Source organism: Acipenser ruthenus, chromosome 13 (genome assembly GCF_902713425.1).
Source record: "Acipenser ruthenus chromosome 13, fAciRut3.2 maternal haplotype, whole genome shotgun sequence".
In the NCBI taxonomy this organism is placed as follows: Eukaryota; Metazoa; Chordata; class Actinopteri; order Acipenseriformes; family Acipenseridae; genus Acipenser; species Acipenser ruthenus.
The window spans coordinates 21,686,262-21,709,008 of NC_081201.1; the positions used below are offsets into that span (position 1 = coordinate 21,686,262).

General features: G+C 38.4%; 1 protein-coding gene across 1 annotated transcript in view; it reads left to right on the plus strand.

The window, feature by feature from the left end:
* Positions 1-433: 433 nt before the first annotated feature.
* The window catches only part of pdzd8 (PDZ domain containing 8), a 79,547-nt gene continuing 57,233 nt past the window's right edge, over positions 434-22,747 (plus strand). The window contains exons 1-2 of the mRNA XM_034031387.3: positions 434-1,635; positions 18,322-18,447. Coding sequence (XP_033887278.2) covers positions 737-1,635; positions 18,322-18,447 — 1,025 coding nt within the window. The 5' untranslated portion in view covers positions 434-736. The remainder of the gene's footprint in view (positions 1,636-18,321; positions 18,448-22,747) is intronic.

Here is a 22,747-nt window from a genome sequence, read left to right on the forward strand (position 1 = left end):
TATGAAATAATATAATTGATCAGTACAAACTATTGGTCAAATAATAATAATACTAAAGTGTGTTTGGGCAGAATAGGAGCATATAAAAGAGGATTGGTATAGACTGATTTGAAATATTTAGTTTTGTCAAAAAAAAGTGTATGCTCTTGTATAAAGTCTTGTACAATAATGATATTGGATCAAATCTCACCGCAGTATAAACGCAACTAGAAAACCCTTGTCTGTCTGTATCTTGTGGTAGCTCAAAGCTGTCACCATTAGCGCAAAAATAACTTGCATCTTCAACACTTGGTGATTTTAAGGTATCATATAAATGTGCAGGTAGTGTGGTTCTCAGTGCGTGCTAACATTTGACAGCACCAAATCGATCTAAATATGATTTTGGATGATATTGATACATAACCTGAAGCTCGAACTGCTGGGTTTGCGAGTTCAGGTCCCGGATTCACAGTTGTCTAGAATCTGTACAGCGCGAGTTCTGTATAAGAGTTTAAACACACTCTAACAAGCCTCGTCACCACGCACAGGCAACACTACAGAGGCTACGTAAGGTTTTAGCGTGACGCACGATGCGTACGTCCAATCAGCAGCGTCGCCTGCATTCCCAGGAAAGGCGCAGATGATATGGCAGCTTTGTGAGCGACCAGGTGGAACTTGCTTTTGTTAACACGGCAACTGGGAAAAAAACATGGCATCGTTTTAACGCAAAAACAGCGACGGGGAAGCGGTGTCTACGATGATCTATTTAATATTGATTTCGGCACTTACAGGGGCACTCATAACGCTTCTGTTACAGTTCCTTTTACTGTACAGGAGGAGCCCTGAGCCAGTGGCCAGGACAGTGCAATATGTCAAAGCAGAGCGGGAGCCAGCACTGAAGGATTATTTTAATAACAAACCTGCCGAATCAGGGCACCATCAACATGATAATACGGTAACCGCGAAACAGCAAGACAGCACCTCTTCCAGACAACAAGACGGTGCTTCTAGTACAATCAGCAGTAGCAGTAGTCCCAAACCGCAGCAGCAGCAGCCGTCACAGCCACAAACCGATTTTCTGCACTCCTCTTCCAAATCAGAGACCTGCAATTTCCTTAATGCAATCTTTTTGTTTTTGTTCCGAGAGCTGCGGGACACCCATTTGGTCAGACACTGGGTGACAAAAAAGATCAAGGTGGAATTTGAAGAGCTGCTGCAGACCAAGACAGCGGGGAGACTGCTGGAGGGGCTCAGTCTACGGGACTTCTCTTTAGGCAATTCTCTGCCCGTGTTCAAGACTGCAAAACTTATCCGACCCGTGTCGTGCGACGAGGATGGCATGCCCGAGGAGCTCAATTTTGAGGTGGACCTGGAGTATAACGGGGGGTTCCACCTGGCTATTGACGTGGAAATGGTGTTCGGTAAATCAGCGTATTTGTTCGTCAAGATGACCCGTGTAGTCGGGCGGCTGAGACTGCAGTTCACGCGCCTGCCCTTTTCTCACTGGTCCTTTTCCTTCCTGGAGGACCCCCTCATCGACTTCGAGGTGAGGTCGCAGTTCGAAGGCAGACCTCTGCCCCAACTTACCTCCATCATCGTAAACCAGCTGAAAAGAGTTATCAAGAGGAAACACACATTGCCAAATTACAAAATCAGGTAATATTAACGAATAACTTATTTATTTAACGTCCCTGGCTGCCCCTATTCTGGCCATGCATTAATCTAACCTGTCATAATTTTAAGGCGACCCTCACTGTTTTACATATAAAAAAACAGCCGACTACAAAATAGTATCATATAAATTCCACAAAGCCTGTTGTATAGAGCAGTATGTTATTCATACTCCTAAATAAGTGGTGGTAGGCATAGTTCTGCTAGGCCTCGGCAGTGCTAGCTGCAGTATCAGCTCAGTATATTTACAGCTTTAAGATTTTTCTACAGTAAGTGGTTACTTCATGTTGAAGCCAGGAGGTGAGTTAGTGCGGTTATACTGTAGTACCTGGCTACTTGTAGCAACTGTCACTGATTAGTGCCCCTGCATGTAAGAGCAGTTCTGTTTATTTTTGTTTTATGAATAATAATGTGCACAGTATATGTATGCTAGAAGATCGAGGAAAGCAATAAGATATCACGAATTTAACGCATTTAATGCAAAAAACAACCCGTCTTTCCCCCAGTGACGCGCACCATCGGGTGTTCCCGGTGCCCTCAAGTTTGGTGTTAACTGAAGGTCCCAATAATGACATACTGTATGAAGAGGTACAAACACGTGTTGTTGCTACAGCATCTTAATGCTTTTCACATTGATCTATGAATAGCTGCACACACGCTAAATACAGTGTTTAATAAAACACATGCACCTGTTCATCCCCTTGATAACTGCTCTTGGTAAGTGTATGTGCCTATTCAGCAGCTGCTGTATAAAATCATTTAGCAGTGCTACAAAAGTTTAAAACGTTATCCTTGAATTAGGGTCTCCTTGAAACGAGATGGCTTTATCTAAGGATGACTACTAAATATGATATAAATTACATTATTTTGAGCAATAACACAATTCTAATGTAATGCATATTGTGACCTGTGTGTTATTCTGACACCCATACAAATGTATTGAACTTGACATGGCTGTTCTAACAGGTGTGGATGTGGCTGCACCATCATTGGACAAAGCAATGTGTGAGACACCTTGGTTTACATGAGTCCTAACACTGAGCAATGGTCAGAATGGGTAATAAAGAAAAAAACAACAAAAAAAATGTAATTATTGTCCCAGCCGTAATACAATCCTTATTAGTGTTGAAGTAAACTTGTCGCTGGTCCTGTTTTCTTTGAGATGAACATCTTTTAGTTTTTGTTTGTTGGGTGTTATTTCAGGATGTACATATTCTACAGATCAATAAATTATACTGTTGTTTCCAAGCACATTTCCTGTGCTGTGGGTCACATTGCAGCGAGACCATTGGACAGGAATTGCCGATTGGGTTCCAGGAAGCAACATAAACATTTAATTCTGTAGAACTGTCTTTGTTGAATGCCTTATCATGCTGCAGTTACTGATGTCCTGGACTTTCACATTTAGTATGTGGTGGTGCTTCTGACATCAGCCACTTTCTCAGGGTCTTCAGTGTTCAAGACATTTAGAAAGACTTCTAGGTGAAATGTTTGTCATTGAATTTATTGTCATTGGGTTTCTTTTAGTATTTGTAAATGCTACAGAATTTGTTTTTTTTTTTTTTCTTCTTTGATCTGTGTGTCGATATAATGGGGCCCTCAAAAAGCATATCTATGTAGGACCCTTACACCAGTGAAAGGGCGTGAGTATATCTGCATAATCATCATTTAAGTGTGAAAAGCCAAGAACCAGAACAAAAGTGGATCAGTGATAATGTTGTTATTGCAAACAAGAGGTATCACAGATTTTAATACTTGCTTAGCACAGCGGCTTTGTAGTACAAAGAATTGTTTCGTGAATGAATGGTGCAGGTTGTCTGCATAAACTCCTAAACTGGTGACCAAAGTACACTCAATGTTCTGTATACATATCAGATTCTGCGTGGCCACGTGCTACATTTTTTGATGTTGAATCATAAAAAATGCAAAGCAATATTGAACTAATGATAAAAAAATGGCCATCGATCAGGAATTTAAGTTTACATTTCAAAATGTTCTACTAGTGCTGTTAAAATGTTAGAGTTTAAACTTTAAACTATAGTCAAGTGTTAAGCAAGAATTTTGCCTAAACGTTTCGATGTTGTCAGAAGTATGCATATCAGATATCTGCGATGGCCTTAGTGTTTCCATTGTAGTAAGTGTTCAGTGTAGGACAGTATTTCATTTTCAATATTTCTTCACGTTTCCATGTACAGTTGAAAGCTGTACACATGCAGTCTTGCACACAAATCTATGTTGCAGTAATTTATAAAGTGATGGTTTGTCTGACTGGTTACAAACATTCCTAGTATGTTCAAGTTTACAGGTTTAAATGTGTGTAATACTGCATTTTTAAACCTTTCAGGAAATAAACAGAAACTAACATCCCTAGTTTTGATGCTATCTATAAACTACAGTGAAACCTGTCGGATTGTTCTTATTTAATCCTGGGGTGTTCTTTCTTTATAGTTACTGTACAGTACATTGTGAATTTTCAAAACAGGCAAAATATAAAACATTTTACAAACCCTATGTTGATCACCTGAATATCTTTGTGTGTATTTTAAATGTGGTAACCAACAACATGAGTTGTTCTTGTGTTTTATACTTCAGAAGTTAACTCTTCTTTAGCCCATTTTGAAAACCACATCAAATCCTATTAGCTAGCTCTTCATTTTAAAAGTCAAATGTACCAAGTCAGCTAGTTAAGTATTTGTCAGCATTCCAAGACCTCTTATTCAATGTACTGGTGTCATCCTGTTCATTGAGCTCTGTTGCACAACTGCAAGAAGTAAAAAAAAAAAAAAAAAAACCCTTAGTTATAATAAAAAATTATAAGATTTGCTTAAGCAGTTCACTTTCTCAAAATACATGAGGTGACATCTCATATACAACTGGAGACACCCTTTACAAACCTATTTACATTCTATTAAAAACACCAGCACTTTAGCTGTTCTGAATTGAGGGCCAGAACACAAGCACTGGACTAGCATTGTAGGGTTACCATGGTATACTGTATTTGCACAAGACGTTTGCAGTTTCTCAAGCTTTTCCCCCTAGTATGGCTACAAGGTTCAATATGACCCTCTTCTGATACCATGTGTGTTAGAATTTAGGAGTTCCACTGATGGTCCACTGCAGTGTTACTGTTGTGATTTAGCCATTTGTGTCAGATGGAAATCCTGGCACTGAGATTTCAGGACATTAAGATTATCTATACAGTATGTATGTAGTCGTTGTAGTTGTAGTAGTCGTAGTAGTAGTCGTCATAGGCGTAGTAGTAGTAGTACAGGGTGCTGTACAATACAATCTGATGTCCACCCCTCAAGAGCCCAGTTCAAACATTTGTAGAAATTCAAAAATCCAGGCTGGTAAAAGTTAATTGATAACCTGCTTTTTGGAACATTGCTTTTGCTGACCTCTACAGTACTTGTAGTTCAAGCCTTCAATTAGAACAAAGCATCTGCAGCAATGTAATGTATTAATAATGTGTGATAGATTTCGATTAATAGAGTTACAGGGTGCCAGGATCCTGGATGCTGTGCAGTGTGGCTCGGTGCAGTTCTTCTTATCAGCACAGGCTGCAGAGGAACAAAGACCCTCTTGTCTTTCACAGCGGGCTACAGGCTACGCATTATCTGTAGATTGGAGGAAAATGTGAAGAATTTGTGCTGGTCATTAGTGTAGAGTTCGTTTCCAGCCTCTCTCCTTGATGTGTTCATGCCAGCAGGTGCCAATTATATACAGCAACAGATGCATGAGGCGTTAGCCCTGGTATTTTAATATATCATACTGCAGCATAAGATGCACACCATACTTTTTTCCCCATTCCTTTTACCGTATAGTCACGCAAATAGCTTATACTCAAGCAGTTGTGGTTTCCTGTTGATTTCCTATATTGGCCCATATACTTGTCAGAAGAGCGCCCCTGGCTGAAGATAAGCGCAAATGCAAGATGTAGGGGTTTGAGATGTTTATACAGCTCCACTGCTATACTAAGCTGTGATAGTAAAATTGCTAACAAACTGTATTAAATTGTTAAAGAATGCCCTGCAGTGTTTACAGGATACATATTACTGTGCCTTTGCTGCATCCCATATTGTTGTGTCACATATTTTTAAACCTAGTCCCAATTGTTTTGATATTTTTTATTCACACAGTCACCTGGAAAATGTATTTCTCGTCTGCTAGCGAGCACTAGGAGAAAAGGAATTTATTGAAATTGCAGGGTATCCAGATCAAACTCTGTGCTGCAGCAGTGCTAGTTTTCTTGTTTCCATCACAGAACCAGCATTTCAGCAGGACGGTTCAAGATCTGTCATTTTTCTAAGCGGAATTCTCTTTGTCCTGGTGAATGCTCCTGAGAAAAAGTTGAGAATTGTATTCCCCAGTTGATTTATGATGTCGTGTTAATAAAGAAAAGATATTAGGCAAAGATAAACTAATGTGTTTTTTGTAAAGCCTTGTAGGGGGATTTAGTTTAGTTCATGTAAGGAATAATGACTTTTAACTTTTAAGGGTTACCAAACATGCTGTTACAGAAATCAGCTGGCAAAGGAAAAGTGACAAACTTCTGCAGATATTTTTGCTGAACATTGGGTAACTGGAATTGCTGAGACATTGCACAGAATCCGACATTTGTAAAAGGAAGTAAGAACACTGGTTTTAAAAGCATTAGCACTTTTTTTTCACAATGCTTGGCTGCAGTGTTTGACTGCATTGCTGGTATACAGTCGTACAGCTCTGATCTTGCCATCGCTTCTCATTTGTAAAGGAGTTGGTGGTGGGAGGGCTAAGTACAGTTGACTTGTAGGCTGTATTTAACATGAGTAAACTCATTAGACCCTGTGATCCAGACCATGCAATCATGAGACCTTTTTCCCCCCCTGTTTAGCCCTAAAGGCTGCAAACCACATAATGAGTAAAATAAGCTTGTTAATATAAACATGACACTTAAGCTCATTTCACACTGGCACTCCTACCGGGGTCCCAACCCAGGTTCTGGCTACCCACCTCAGGATGTGGGTCGACACGCTTTGACCCGGGTTGAGTGAGTCAAAATTCATGATTGCTGTTCATAAACTGACGAAATAACAAGCAGCCATGCCTGCGTGAAGGTTTCACTTCTGCAAGGAACGTTTCTGTTTAGCCATATTTTTGTTGCCTGAGACACACCATGAGCCAGATTGCAACAGGGATGAAGAAACATTTGCTCTAATCAACATTTGGGCCGACGGTTCTGTACAGAGAAGCTTGGATGGAAGCGTCCATAACAAGCTGCTTGCGTGTATCAATGCCCCGTATTGTGTACTTGCGTCTGTCACGCAGGTCAACCCTGCTTTATCAAAAGCAGTGTGAAATCGCGTACCCGACCCGCAAGACACCGGGTCCGACCTGGGTAGGTTCTGACCCGAGTAGAGCATGCCAGTGTGAAAGGGGCTTTAGCTGTATAACCATGGTGCAGTATACAGTATATCACAAGACAAGCCTCTATTGTACCATACGATTCTTATCAAGATAAGCTTGCATGAACTTGGGTATACAGCTAGGAGCATGGTGCTCTTGTGATAATTACAGCTGTGGCAACCACAACACATAGTACCGTACTGTCAACAGTGAAGAGTTGGTTCCTGGAATGGAAACACTTGCAGATGACCACCTCAATAAAGCACATATATGGTTGCAAGCAGGTCATGATGGATTAAGACAGCAGAAATGTGAAACATATTGTGATAAGCCTCCAGCCTACTACAGTGGCTCAAATCTCAGTGCTTTCAGTTGCATTTAAATTTCTGCTGTGTCACGTGCTGTACATTTTACTGGGCCTATTTACTTTAACCACAAAGTAGAGAAGGTAACCACGATGAATTGTTGCAACGTGATGACTATTATTTCCACAACTACAACCGGTATAATGGCCAAAAGGCAGTTTTATTTACTGGTCTGAAAACCCATTGTGTCTGCAGTATGACAGGACACCTTCATCATATGCAAGAGTAAATAAGTATCTTCAAATTACATTTTGTTTACTGTTCTCTTACATGTTTATGATGTTAATGGTTCTTATTGCCATTGCTCAAATATTATGTTTTTTAAGGTGTTTTGACTATGAGTTCAGGAGCTGCTCTTCAGTTTTTGTTGTCATAGCTATTAGATTAGATCAGCCAAAGTGTCTTTATATTAGTGCTGCGAATATTTGAACAAATGCTGTCTAAAGCAGCAGCAAAGTGTTCATGGATTTACTAATATATATTAGTGCTCGGACAAATATATCCAAACGAATATTTTTTAACATGTATTCGGATACAAAAATCAGATGTTCGTATTTGCTACAAATGACAAAAAACCTTACATTTATTTAGTGTTTCACCAGAATTTGCGCGACAGTTTCAAAGTGATTTCTGGTTAACAAAATTATTATATTTAATGGCTTGCCAAGAGCATCTAGCCAGATTATGTGTTTACGCGTTCTAAAATAGGTTTTAATCCCTGGCTGGTTTTTGGCTTGCAAGTCTTTGCAGACAACGTAAATGAATACATACATAGTTATACAGATGTTGTTTTTGTAATACCCTTGACATAAATGTTTTATTCCTACATAACATTTATACATTGAAATAAGCTTTATCCGCAAGGACAAAAGTCTTGGGTGGTGAAAACGCTTTCATTGTATGTGTCTGGTATTGTGCCTGCTTTCTTCAAAGTGCATTGCCAGTGGAAATACTATTTTGGATTTGTGTAGATTTCTATCCTTGTTTAACAGTACGTTTTCTCAGCATTAATTAAAGCCTGTCTGACCTAATGGTTTTGAAAGTGATGTTAGTTTGTGTGCCTGTACAGTATCTGGAGTGTAATTATAAGGCACGTAATGTGAGTTGTAGGTCAAGCTATGAGTCGGTTGTACTTGATGTATTTTTAATGGAGCCTGGGTAATAAAGCAAATGAGGATTGCTGAGTGTGGCAGGCTGTGTTTTATGATTCTTCCCTGTTAAGTGGAAACTTGTAATTTTCTTGGGTGGCTCTTCTTTCTAAACATGTTGTGTAGGACCATACTATACACACGTACCCTGTTTACAGTCAGGAAACAACTACTTTAATGACAGGTCCTGGATTATAGAGCACTTCTGTGTAGTGTTAGTGCTGGGACGATTGTGGCTCTCGCATGTTTCAAATTATTTTTTTTAATTATTTTTATTTCTTTTATTAAAACAGATATTCGAATCTTCTTTAATTTACGATCAGGATTGGTCATTTTGTCACCTGATTGCATTTCAAGCAGTTTTTGTTTGAGTGTTTGTCCCAGCACTGTGTAGAGCAGCACATCTGTGCATTACACAATCTTTGGTCCTGATTTTGGTAAAATTGTATTCACTTTCATGAGTTCCAAAAAGCATAAACATGTGTTTCATGCTTTTTCATATTAGAGCTACAAGTCACTTATGATTGTTTTTTATCTGCTCTTTCAGCTGTTTTTAGTCCAATCAGTTTTCGGTAAAACCGTAATGTTTAACCACTTCAACACCATGACGTACGCACGTACTTCAAATGAAAACCCACTTACAGTACCGTACGTGCGTAAGTCAAGTTTCCCATTCTATTCTATGATCGGTTTCTCAGTCTAGCATTTCAGGTTCATTCTCTAAGGCAGTGCTAGTACTATGGAATGTGCAATGAAAGTCGGGGGAGGGTCAGGTGACATTTGTATCCAATTGCGTGTCGTGTAGAAATTCCAGTCTACCTGTAGGTGTTTAGAAGACTGAGATATTGAAGGAAGACATTTAGCTTTGACATGTATATATGTAGTGTTTTATATTATTGTTTTTTATTTTATTATTAGTTTTACTTATTTAGTTGTAGTTTTATATAATTTTTAGCGAAAGCTAAACATGGCAACATACGTGGAGAGCGACCAACAGGAGTGATGAAGATTTTGAAGATGGTTCGGAGTTATCACTCAGCGATGATGATGAAGAGGATGTGAAGCCAAGAACAGCAGGGGACTGGGTGTTTATTACTGATCACTACCATGATGCCAGTCCTCCATCATTTGATTTTGCACCTGTTTACACAGATGTGCACCTCGCCATGGAACTTGAGAGTTTACGTTCTCCACCTGAGTGCTTTTTGGCTTTTGTTCCCGAAAAGCTAATCACTTACCTTTGTGACTGTACAAACAAAAGAGCATGCAGCTACTTTACAGGTAAGCCAGCTGCAAATGGGAAGGTATTTGGTTTGACATGGCAGTGCTGTGACAAAATACTTTATTGCCTTGTACTGGGTACAAGGCAATAAAGCAGGCATCTGCGGCAGCCAGATCTATCACAATGCCTGCACAAAGTAGCCCTGTACACGCATTTCTGACTATCGCTCCAACACAAGGGAAGCAGAGACCGCAAAAAAGGTGCAGGGTCTGCTACGAAAATGAAAACAAAAGAAAGGACACAAGGAAAATATGCAGTGGTTGCGAAGGCAACCCCGGATTCTGTTGTATTGAACATTTCAATAAATGACACAGAGCAATTCGATAATTGCAGACGTTTTGATGTTGTTTGATTTTTATTTGATAATTACCATTTACTGATTGTTATTGTTATTAGCAGCATTTGTGTTTTCATTGATTAAACAAAAAATAAAAAATAAAAGAAAAAAAACTTGTTTTTATGGGTATGTAGTACACAGGAGCATAAAGGGTTAATGAAAAACAGTTTAGGTCATTTTATTTGTGTTTTATTCATCATATGTTAACATTTTATAGCAATTACAGGTTTGAAAACTATTATTATTATTATTTTCAAAATCTGGTACCTGGGAAGGGGTTTCATTTTTACATCTGGAGTTGAAGTGGTTAAAACCAAACTGCATTTGTGCAGCAGAGGGAACAGGACATACCATTATTTCACACATGTGATAAATAAGCTCAGTACAGTGTTATTGCATCACTCATATCAATGTATTATACAATTAGACACAATGTAGAAAGAGTACAAAACTGTGTTAAGAGACATTGAACTTTGTTAGGTATTGTTTTCCCGGTACCCCCATTATCGCTGCGATCGCTTGTGGCAAATGATGTCTGAGTAGAACGGCAGCTCATGGTTTTTGAAATTGCAATTATTACTCAACTTGTTTCCTCAAACTGCCTGAGCAGTTTGGCAGCATTTTAAAATAGTTTCTCATGAGAAAACACTTTTTAAAATGTCACCTTGATATCAGCTAAAAACTAAAACCAGAACTCTGGCTCTGTATCAGGGCTAGTTCTTATACTCTAGTAGTGGTGAATTTCTCTCTATAGCTTTACATGTATGTTAATAATAAAACCTGGTAATTCTACTCTCAGAGTACCAATAGATATTAAGAAAAGAGTAGGCCTTGTTTTCTTTCAGATCAAACTATAAAAATGAGTCTAACATTGATTTTGAAGGATTGAACAGAATTGTAGTTCCTAATACTCACATATGTAGTTCAATATAATGTATAAATATATATGTAGGAATGCTTGGCTAATAAAGCAGCATCTAGAAACCTGTCCTTTCTTCAACAGGATATTGTTTCTCAGGGCTGTGGTTCATGAAAACAGATTAGATTAGCCTACTATTGCAGGATAATCTGCAGAATAAGCGCTTTAACTGAGTCATAACTGACCACCCCACACACTGGCTTAACCCACCCACCAGGAGGGAGCTATCACAAGACATCTCCCTGTGCTGGACTGCAGACTCAATCGGCAGTGTGGGCTGACGGCAGTGGAGGCAGCATTTTAATTTCATTCTGGGGGCGGGAATTGCTGCAGTGTCACAGACTGCAGTGTTGTCTTTTTCCTGTTTCAATATTACTAGTTTGATAAACATTGAACAGGGTTAGAAACTTTCAATAGCGGTGTACGGTTTTTGATAATATATATATATATATATATGTGTGTGTATATATATATATATATATATATATATTTATATATATATATAATTTGTATATAGCTTGTCTTCTTGCAAATGTACTACAGTATATAGCCACCAGAGATGTCGTCATTGTCATAGTTCATGATGTTTTAAACTTGGTTGAGAAATAGGGTCCTCTTACGTTAGCAAACGTTTCCTTTCCAGCACATGAGAGAGAACAGAAGGCAATGAAGCATCAACAAACTCCGGTTATTTTTCTCAGTGTATGTTTAAAACTGTTCTCGGGCCTATTGAGTTCCTTTCTGGTGAGGTGTGTTTACCAGGAACGGTGTGTATTATGGACGATAACTTGAATGACAAACGGTAAAGAAAGAAAGCACCACTTACGATGAAATGAAAATACAGTTCATTGTGACATGGTGGAAATTGGTTTTATTTGTTACTGTATTCCCTCTTTCCCTTGGCTGCATAAATACAGTTCAGTTTTTCGGTTTGAAACAATAATTTCGGTCCGATTTGGACACCAAAAAACAGATGAAGGAGTTGATTTAAAAAAAAAAACCAAACCAATCAAAACCAACTTGCATCCCTAGGTATATTATTGAAGCCAGGAATGTGAGCAGTCAGACCCCTGCTAAATGTGCTCTGAACTGATCACACTAATCACAGAATGGATTAAGCCTCATTGGAGTTGTTAATGCTGCTGTAAGTTAGAAACCATTTATTTAACAAGGGTCTGATTGCTCCTGGTACCTGATTGTTAAAGTACTATAAACTGAGGTTCTGCACCCCAGGTCTGGGTGTTGGACTATTGTATGTTTCTGGCCCTGATTCAAACACAGTATACTCGCCTATTTAATCTATTTAGATCATGAAAACTGCAGCAGGGCATCTTGAGTGTAAAATGCTGTAGTAAAATCAGTTACAGTGGTCATAAAAGTTAGTGATTTCTGGTTAACAGTTGACATTTCCAACACCCTGTTGTAAAAGTAACCTAATACTGAACATTGCCTACGTATGTTATGACCGCTTGATTGTACTGTACAGTTTTAGTTTTCAGTTTGTCTGTTTGGGTCTGTTGATTTTGAAATGATCCCTATACAAGTTTCCCATAGTAAAAGCATAGGAAAGTGTAATAAACCACAGTGAAATCATGGTAAAGAACAGGTAAGTATTGTAAAGCACATAGGGGTATGTATGGTATAACCATGGATAAAGCATTATAAAACTGCAAAAATACTGTGGTAAACTTTTATAAGGGGACATTTTTAATTAGCTGTTGAGCAACAAGTCCCTGTGACTAAAGCACTTTCATTATTGTGCGTGCTTTTCCTTCCATGTTTTTAACTTCCTTGTTTTTGTCTACACACACACACACAAAGTGCTTTCATCCATTGTTTTATAGCTTGTTGTAATGTCTAGCAGTGGAAACTGGTGACTGATAAACTCCTCGAGTTTTTCTCCAAGTCATTGCAGTTTGTAAATGCTTTGATACGTTTTGTAGCATTAGGGTTATTCCTTCACAGCAGTAGACTAGTTCACACCAGATGGGAGCGGATGCGGTTCACATGAATGCTTTGTTCAGTGTACTGATCGTAATCTGTAACCTACTAAAAATGACTTTTCCACGTCTTGTTTCTGGGCATTTCTATTAAAGTAAAACTTGTGAATAGAAAATACCAGTTCAGTGACTGTTGTAAATGTTTTACATACTGATCACAGAAATATGGTCAGCTGCTTTTGACATGTATTTCATGATGATAGTGTGTTTCAGGTGAACGGTCAGTTTTGTTTGCCAGAGTTTGTATTAACCCACTGATATTGGCAGTGCATATGAAATAAACAAATCCAAGGTTTCCACTCTTTTGCACCAACGGGTGAGGGGTGAGCTGGGGTCTAGTTAAAGTTGAAGATGTGGATGGACATCAGAGTTTTTTTGTTGCATTCCATCACCCATCTTTTTCCCAATCGACCACTGTGGATTATGCTGGAAGGGAAGTGAAAATTATTCCAGTATTGAGCGCGGAACTATTGAGAAGCATGGTTAAAAGTTGTGCAAAAAAAACTAGTACATTGTGTACATATTTAGAAGCGAATGAGTGTTGCATTTTATTGTTGTCTTACAGTAAATTAGGTATATGAGCAAGCCATCTCATACTGTTGCAGCCCATTTAAGCATTCAATATTGTGTGTGGTTCATTTGTCTGTGGTTGTTTCCTCCATTTGTGATTGTTATTAAATAAGCAGCATGGGATGGAGAAAAGTTGTCACTGCATGAGAAAGTGTATGAAAGTGGTCAAAGAAAATCCTATAATTGATTACGTTTGACCTCATTTTTTTTTCCCATGTGCGGAATGATCTAGACACAAAATGTTAGCATGTCAGAGCAAGTTTGAAGGCAAAGAATAATTGAGACCTGTTGAGTAACCTTCTGGATCCACTTGAGCTGGATGTGTATCATGCTTTAATCAAACATGGCTTCATTTAACACCACTCTATCTGCATGCAGTTATATGAACAGTGAGGAAACACTAGCTGTTTCCTCAGCAGGGGTAACTGATAAGACTTTGAGAAACCACTGAGCTTTAACTGCACAGTGTAGGCTAAATGATGTGCACAAGCACATAAATACAATATGTACTACAAATAATTCCTAATAAACCACTCCATTTTTTACTGTATTTTAATTGCAAAGAAGGTCATAGTTGCAGACAAGCAACTCAGTAACATGGGTGTTGCTTTTCTGCTTTTATAAGCTTATCAGCTGTAAAAACTATATTTAATTCTGTGCCCTTTTAAACCAAGCCACACCTCACTGCCACCCGTTACCAAGCAAAACCTGTGCTGATAATGCCTGAGCTGTGCTTTTTTAAAGCAAAAAAGCAACATAAGTAACTTGATGTGCTGCGTTTTATAACACCAGTTCATGTTCCACGTTTTAAACAGGTTTCTAAAAATAACTGGAAACTGAATCTGTGAAAACCAGTGAAACACAAAATAGTATTGTGTCATTTGTTTAACAAATATCTAAATTCATTACTAAAAGTATATTAGCAGTAGGCTGTCTATGAAGCCACAGATTAACTGGCCTGTAAACTGTAAAACCACACAAATAAAATAAAAAATATTCATTGAAGGAGGTAGTGCGATTGTAACTGTTCAAGAAAGCCATTTCCACCACCAACTTGATTGAATTCTCTCTAGAGTAGGCCTCAAAAGCAACTTGCACATAACTCTGCTAACAGTAGCAGCAAGGAACAGAATATACACTTTCTTCTCCTAATGGGGTTTTCAGATTTGTTCAAGCTGAAGAATTAAACATGTTTAATTCTCAAGTTGAAATAAGTGCTTGCTTCAAACAGAAGTCTTTATGAAAGCAATAACACTAAACAGGGTGTACAAATGTGGTCCAAATTCTGCACGTTTTATGGGCGTTCTTTTGGAATGAGGCTAAGCCAGGTGCCATTAAACCGCCTAAGCCTGTGGATTTTGGACCATATTTGGAGTGTGTTACTGTGCTTATAAAATGTATTCTGATTATTTCTATTTTGAAATTATATAGACAACGATCCTGAAATGGTAGGTCTGTATCAGCTTTCACAGACCGGCTCTTTTGAAAGTAAAGGTTGTGTCAGTTTTTTTTTTCAGTGGAGGCTGGAGATTTAAAAAGTAAAGCATTTAAGACATTAGGTTCATCATGGGATATACTGACTAAGTATCCTTATGGATGTAAGTGGGACAATGGTGCTGTCAATTCCAATGTTTTCCGGTTCTAGAAAAAATGTCAAACCAGCGCTCATGTTCTGTAACTGCAGAATGGCAAACAGTGAATGTTTGGAAAATGATGGCAAGACTAACTGCAGTGAAAGGCTGACTTGACAGCAGTGTCACGCTACTGTTTGTAAAGGTTGTAGAAATGGGAAGAACAGCTGCTTCTGAGCCAGCAGGAGGGATAAATCCTGAGGAGCAGCCAGGAAGGATGCTGTGCAGCTCTGCTGTCATCCTGGGAGAGGTATGTTTAGAAACTACGATAATCTACTTTCACAGGATTTAAAGGCCAGGTCTGGGTCTGTCTGCCACATTCAAACACAGAGGAGAAGACACTGAAAGCCTGACACATTCACTATTGTATCTCACTATTGTATTGTATTGTATTGTATCTCACTATTGTATTTCATTAACCTTTGGACCCACAGTCACACTGTGCAAACTGGACTGCCTCCAACTGACCTCGTAACCTCTATGAATACTGACTGCTTATTAAAGGTATATTTTATATCATCTCCATTTTTCGAGTATTTCATTTTTTACTGTACCTATTTATTATCCCTTTACTGTGTGTGTGTTCTGTATAATTCTCTATTTTGTGTTTCTGCTTAGATCATTATTTGCCATGCTTCCTAACTATTCCAGTAAAAAATGCTTCTGGGCTCATTGTGGTGAGCAAGTGAGGTGGGGAAGCATATTATATTGTGTTGTATATGGAAGCCCAGAGGAAGCATTGTGCACCAAAGTGTGTGCAACACTGATATGCTTCCCCACCTTGTCCCCACAATTGTAATTGAGGAATCTTTTCAGAAATGTGTGCGTCTAGAGAGAGAGATTGATAGAATGAATATAGAGATATATATGTTACCCTGTACACAGACTTGGTTTGGAAGGTAAATACTGTAGCAGATTGATTAAAAACTGGTTCTGTTTTGTCTTGAATACTGGACAGGAAACTACACCTAGCTGTTGCACTATACCGTAGGTTAAAGGGTATACCGTATTACTTTGACTTACCCCCGCCCTTGAATAAGCGCCGCACTTAGATATGAGATTTGTAAAAGACACCGCCCTAGAGTAATGAAACATGCACATGTTGTTGTTTTGTTTTTCCCTACCCTTTGGACCCTCAATCTGGGAAACACTGTGCAAACTGGACTGCCTCCAACTGACCTCATAAACCTCTGTGAATACTGACTGCATCCTTATTAAAGGGATATTTTATATCATCCCCAGTATTTCAATAAATGCAGCACTTAAATACAGAAACACATACAAACCACAGTATGGCAAAACATTACAAATAGAAACAAAATGAATTGAATAAACTTGAATAAAAAACAATACAATAACACACTGGAGCATACCGGTATTTTACTGTACAGTTTGTTGACCCCAAACTAAGAATACTGTAGGCAGCGCTATGTGCTGATACTGGTGCAGGATTAAATACAGCAGCGGTAAAATAAATATATATATTCAGGAATTCGCAAGAAAAGTAATAAAAGTAATTTGTTGTAATGCAGGAGCTGTATGATTATTATTTAAGTTCTATTTCTGTTTTGGTTAAGGCTTTATTTATTTATTTTTTTAAATAATTACATTTGACCTCAATTTAAATAAATTGTACCTGCATAGGTGCGGAAACAGAAACACTCTCAATACATAGCATACACTTTTGTGTAAACAGGGAGGCCATCTCCCTGTTGTGAATCTGTTTCAGTCACGAAGGGCAAGACAGTAGGCTTTGAGAGAGGGCAGACAGTTTGCAGGGGCTGAAAGAATGGTCAAGCATCCCTCTAGCAGTCTGTAGCAGAGGGACGCCACCTTCACATCCACCTGATAATCTTTCCAGGGCTTCAAGTGGATGTGACTTGAGTTTTTATTACCAGTAAAGTCCCCATGGGCACTGCTATTGTCTGCATCTTTGTATCCTGTCTGTGTTTACAGTGACATCAGCACAATGTGATTGGCTGGAGCTGGGTGTACTGAAAGATGCTGGAGGTTGAAAGGAATTCTCAATGCACATTGTGTGCTCTGATTTGCATGCAATATTGCCCTCTGTCTATTACAGGGGTGGCCAAATGTCCTGACCCTATGGCAGAGAGCCACAAGACACATACTGTGAGCAAGACATTTTAAATACTGGCATTGTTATACTTTTTTTTTTTTTATTCTCTTGAGCATTACAACTGAATCTTGCACTTTATTATTTGTTAATTTGTAGACGCCTTTATCTTGCTTGAGTCGTTAAATCAGCTTCTTTACTGAATGGCGAAACTGCTGACTGCTGAGGCGTACTTTTAAAAAGACTAGCTTGTTTCTCCTCACGTCTGATCCAGGAGGCTATTCAGATGAAAATGTGTTGATTTGTTTCATAGTGACTTTGAGTTTGCTTGCCTTGTACCCACTACAGTGTGTAAGCGATTTGTTGTAGATGAGACACAGAGGTTTACCAGTGTTTTCAGTGAAAGCAAACTTCCTCCCATTCTGGCTTAAAGCTTCATACTTTTGTTTATTACTTGTAGAGGGTTTGCTCAATGCCATTGTCTCCACGAAACAAACTAGCATGCGGTGTCAAAGGTCATCAAGGGATGAAATGTCCTTGCAGTGAACCACATGTGGCCCGCGAGCCGTGGTTTGGTCACCTCTGGTCTATTTCAGTAACTTGCACGCTTATTCCATCTAATAAAGGCTCTCCATGGGGGCACGGCACCCTTTTTTTGACAGTGTCAGGTGTACCATCTAAAATTGCAAATTTATTTTTGTAAATTAACATTTTATTTCATTTAAATATACTGCATTAATTTGTATTCAATGCAAAATGGCTTTCTCAACATAGATTTCAAGAGAGAAAAAGATGATGATGATCATACTAATAAAATAATTACACCTGTTTTTAGGTCGCAAAAACAAAGTCTGTTGCTTTAATACATAATTAAAAATCAAACCAATGTTTTGTTTGTGTTTAAGTTGATCACTGTACAAAAAGGCATTATTCATTTTACTGCCCTCTTCTGCTTTCCAGATACAAGCCGTTTTTTCCATTTCAAGTTCAGCCGACGTCGTTGGAGGCAGTGGATGTGGACCTGTCCATACAAGACACAGGGCTTGTGGAGGGACGGCTGAAAGTCAGTGTGGTTGAATGTAGCAGGTACGTCTCCTAACAGGCAGCTGTCATTAAACACATACTGCCTCCTCAGCTGCTGCTGGAATAGGCACTTTTTAATACTTGGCATGATTCCTCTGACTAATGACTTGGCATATTCTGAATCTGACAACTGTTCTTTCTGACATTATTAAATTGTTTTCCTTATTTGTAGTTTAAGTAACAAGTAATAGCTGAAGCTAGGATAATGCTCTTTTTATTCACTGGGGAAAGTAGTCATATTAATATTAAAGTTAATTATGCCAGATAATACAACTGTACACCATTATTAGGGCTATGTTTTTTTTCACAGTAAATGACTTCAAGATATTTCACAATTTTAAACATAATATTTTAAAGCAGAAAAAATAGCAGTGTCACGTTAAAAACTGACAATTTTCTCAAGTTATTTTACAGCAAATGTTACTAAATATTTTAATGCTTACTTGAAAAACAGTAAATGCTAAATTGTAGCGTATTTCATTTTTTATGTCCACCTTTTAAAGATACTGTATTTTGTGGAGTAAAAGTCGACCTTGTGTAGAAGTCGAACCCCCCCATTGTGAGGCGAGATTTGGGTAGAATTTATTTTTCCTAAATATATGTATTCGATATCCTGACTGCGTCTGAACGGCAGATTTGCAAAAATAACAATTTTATAAGCACTTCTACCTATAACCTCCAGACAAGCCCCCACTTCCTTCCTAGCCCACACGGAAGTGGGGTGGGGAGGTCTGTCTGTAATTCAATGAAACTGCGTCTGTGTTTTACATGACAGCTCCTGGAAGTAAAAAAAAAAAAAGAAAAAAAAAAAGATTTATTTTTTTTTAATAGACAATGTCACTGAATCGTTTTTACCAAATCTTGAGAGATGTGCGTTTTGATTTGAGAGAAATTAAAAGCATATGCTCTGGCAACGAGGGAAACAAGGATTTGCCCACAACAATGGATGTTATGCTGCAGGATTACACAATAGAAAAGGTATTATTATTATTATTATTATTATGCGTTCATACTGCTACTGATCATCGCAATCAGTAAATATAGGCTTTTACTATAAATTACAGATCGGTTCCTCCCCCCCCACCCCCCCCAACTTGTGATTTGGGTTTAAATTTCTCAACTTATACTTGAGCAAATACGGTATTCTTTTTTCACCATCAGTGAATTATCAAACAAAATAAAAACATAAATCAATGTAAAAATAACAACAGATATCAAATGTCCCCTTCTTGTACTGGACAGAGTGATCTTTAGCAGAAATATTTCCGGTCTTTTAATGCAGCTGGTGTCTTTTTGGTTGAAGACATTTTAAAGAAATGATGCAGCTCTATGCAATCATTTACCAGAAGAAAACTGAACTAGCTACCAGGTTCCTAAATGCAGTGCAATAGATAGTACGTCAATAAGGCAAATGTTTGCTTTATTTATTTAAGTGATAAAAGTATGTGTATTTACACTATTCCTTCAGAAATGGGAAGTACATATTACAGGGCAATGTGTATGTTTCACGAAAATCTTTGTCCGTTCATCAACGTTTTCCTCGCACTGATAGCTCTAATTTTGAATTTACAGCCGTGGCTGGGGATGCATGGTTCTGATAGACGTGTTTTTCATATTGTTTTACTTCTGGCTTGTGTCTCCCCTTTGGCCATGGTTCACTTCTTTACCCAGCCCAACAGCCCTACAAAAAGAATCCTAGTTGCACTAATTAACAGCATTGTCATTTCATCTTTAAGACGTGAAAAGTACTGGGCAAAACCATTTGCTAGGTGCTGTTTAGAATAAAAGGGAGAGAAGCCACAATGACACAGGCCGTAATAGAAAGTTAACTACTGTAGCACAGCCCGTAATTGAATTATGAGCAATCTCCCTATGTTCTGCTCCAGTGCTACAAGAACCATAGGCTGCAATTTAGCCAGTTAATGCTATCAAAACAAGTAACCTAATCTAATTTAGTACAGTGTAGACTGCATCACAAAAGGGGACGTTGAAAAGAGGCATTGTGTCCTTTGAAGAAACGGGGTATCCTTTTACACCCCGTATCGTTTTTTTTTTTTTTTTTTTATCTCAACCAAAAAATGATTAAATTTTAAAAACCTCGCCTCTTTGGTGACTTAGAAAGACCTGCTGGTTTTAATTGGCAGGGCCATAGAAAAGAAAGTGCTATGCTTTAAAAAATTTAGTATTGGCCATTTATTAGTAATGCAGTTTAGCTGGCTAATTATTACATAGTACAGTGGTGTGCAAGTAGATACTCTGTTTCATTAGTGCTATGAAAGAGAGAAAGGATTGATTGCCTGAAAGATACAGTATTTTATGTGGCTGGGTGGAGCAGCGGGCAAATGCCTCTTCAGCCTTTCAGTGACTGCAGTGGACAAAATAAACAGGGTGCACAGAATTTAAGCCTTTTCTCACCTACGCAACATTCTTGTATTTTGGTTTCCAAAAGATCATTATTTGCCATGCTTCCTAACTATTCCAGTAAAATGCTTTTGGGCTCATTGCAGTGAGAAAGTGAGGTGAGGAAGCATATTATATTGTATTGTGCATGGAAGCCCAGAGGTGAAGCATTCTGTTTTCATTTACATTTTTTATCATATTTTTAAAAATATTTGAGCTCAGCATGGTTCATAGCAATATTTTCTATATTGAAATCCATTACACGATGCTTAAACCAGTATATAAAGTAGACCCTATGAACAAAGTGACCAAAAGACACATTTTGATACAGTAATTGCATTACTAAGTTACCAATACATACCTCTCTGCAATAAACAATGGCTGTCCAGCAAAGCATAGCGCTCTGACAAACCGGGATAATATTGAATAATAGACATAAATCAGTAAAAACCGACGTCCAGTTAAAAAAAATAAATAAATCCTGTAATCTTTCAGTAAAATTCAGAATAAATTGCAAATGTGGAATAGTATGTATACAGTACTTTTATATAGTTATACCGAATGTACTTTAAATAGCCAATAGAGACATGCGTCTATACATTTTACTATCGGTATAAAATAGGCTTTTTAAATTGTTCATGTAACAGAAAAGTGTAAAAGGCTAACTTTGAGTTAAAGTGAGGTAACCGACTTGAAGCCTGTTTTTGAAATGGGTGAAAGCCAAAAGGGAAATGGTACATTTTTCAGTTTAATCAAATATTTTGCTTTGTAAACCTTTTCTTTTGAATACAGTGTTTTTTTGTATCAATGCAACTTCTAGTATCATTATACGTGTCTGTGGCAGGATGACGTCACTGGCAAGCTTTTCTAACCAGGAAGAGACTCATACACGAGAGCTGCAGGTTTAATCGCACTGTTGCGCTTTTTAATAATAAATAAATAAATAAACAAAACAAACCGGCACAAGGACCAAACAAACAGTTTAAGCGGTTTTAGACCGAGCCTCCGGTTTCACACACTCAATACACAGCTTCACAAAAACTCCCCTAGACTAAGATGACCATATGGCTCCGTGTTCAGTGGGACAGTTTGGGATAGTTCAGGCTTTTCAACTCACAACCCAATGCATTCTGGTAAGCCTAGTCCTGCTTCTCTAAAGGTAAGAATGTTACCGGAGACAGGTAAAATGTACCAGAATGTATTGGGTTGCGAGTTGAAAAGCCTGAACTATCCCAAACTGTCCCGCTGAACACAGAGCCATATGGTCACCCTAAACCCCAACAATATTTCTTGTATATATTTAAACCCCACAGCACACAAAACCCTCACCTTCACCAACATTAATTCTCACCATCATTTAATGGTCTAATAATACACAAAATGCACCAAAACATAACAATAACACCAACAATACAAATAAACACAGGGGCGGGGTGTACCCTGTCACAGTGTCACAGACTGTTCAACCTGCGAAGAATGCAAGCAAAAACAAGTGTCCAAAGTCACTGTTTGTGACTTCCTGTTTGCAGACGATAGTGCACTAGCTGTTGGCTCACATGCTGACCTGCAGCTTAGCATGGACCACTTCATCAGCCTGTGACAACTTTGGCCTTACTATCAGCACAAAAAAGACTGAAGTTATGTACCAACCTGCTCCTGGAAAGCCGTATGTGAAACCAACCATCCTTGTGAAGGATCAGAAGCTGTCTGTGGTGAACAATTTCACCTATCTTGGCAGCACCCTGTCTAGTGCTGTTCACATTGATAATGAAATCAACAACAGGATTGCCAAGGCAAGTGCAACCTTTGGCCGTCTATGTGATACAGTGTGGGATAGGAGAAGCATCAAATTGGAAACCAAACTCAAGGTTTACCAGGCAATCATTCTACCAACCCTCACCCA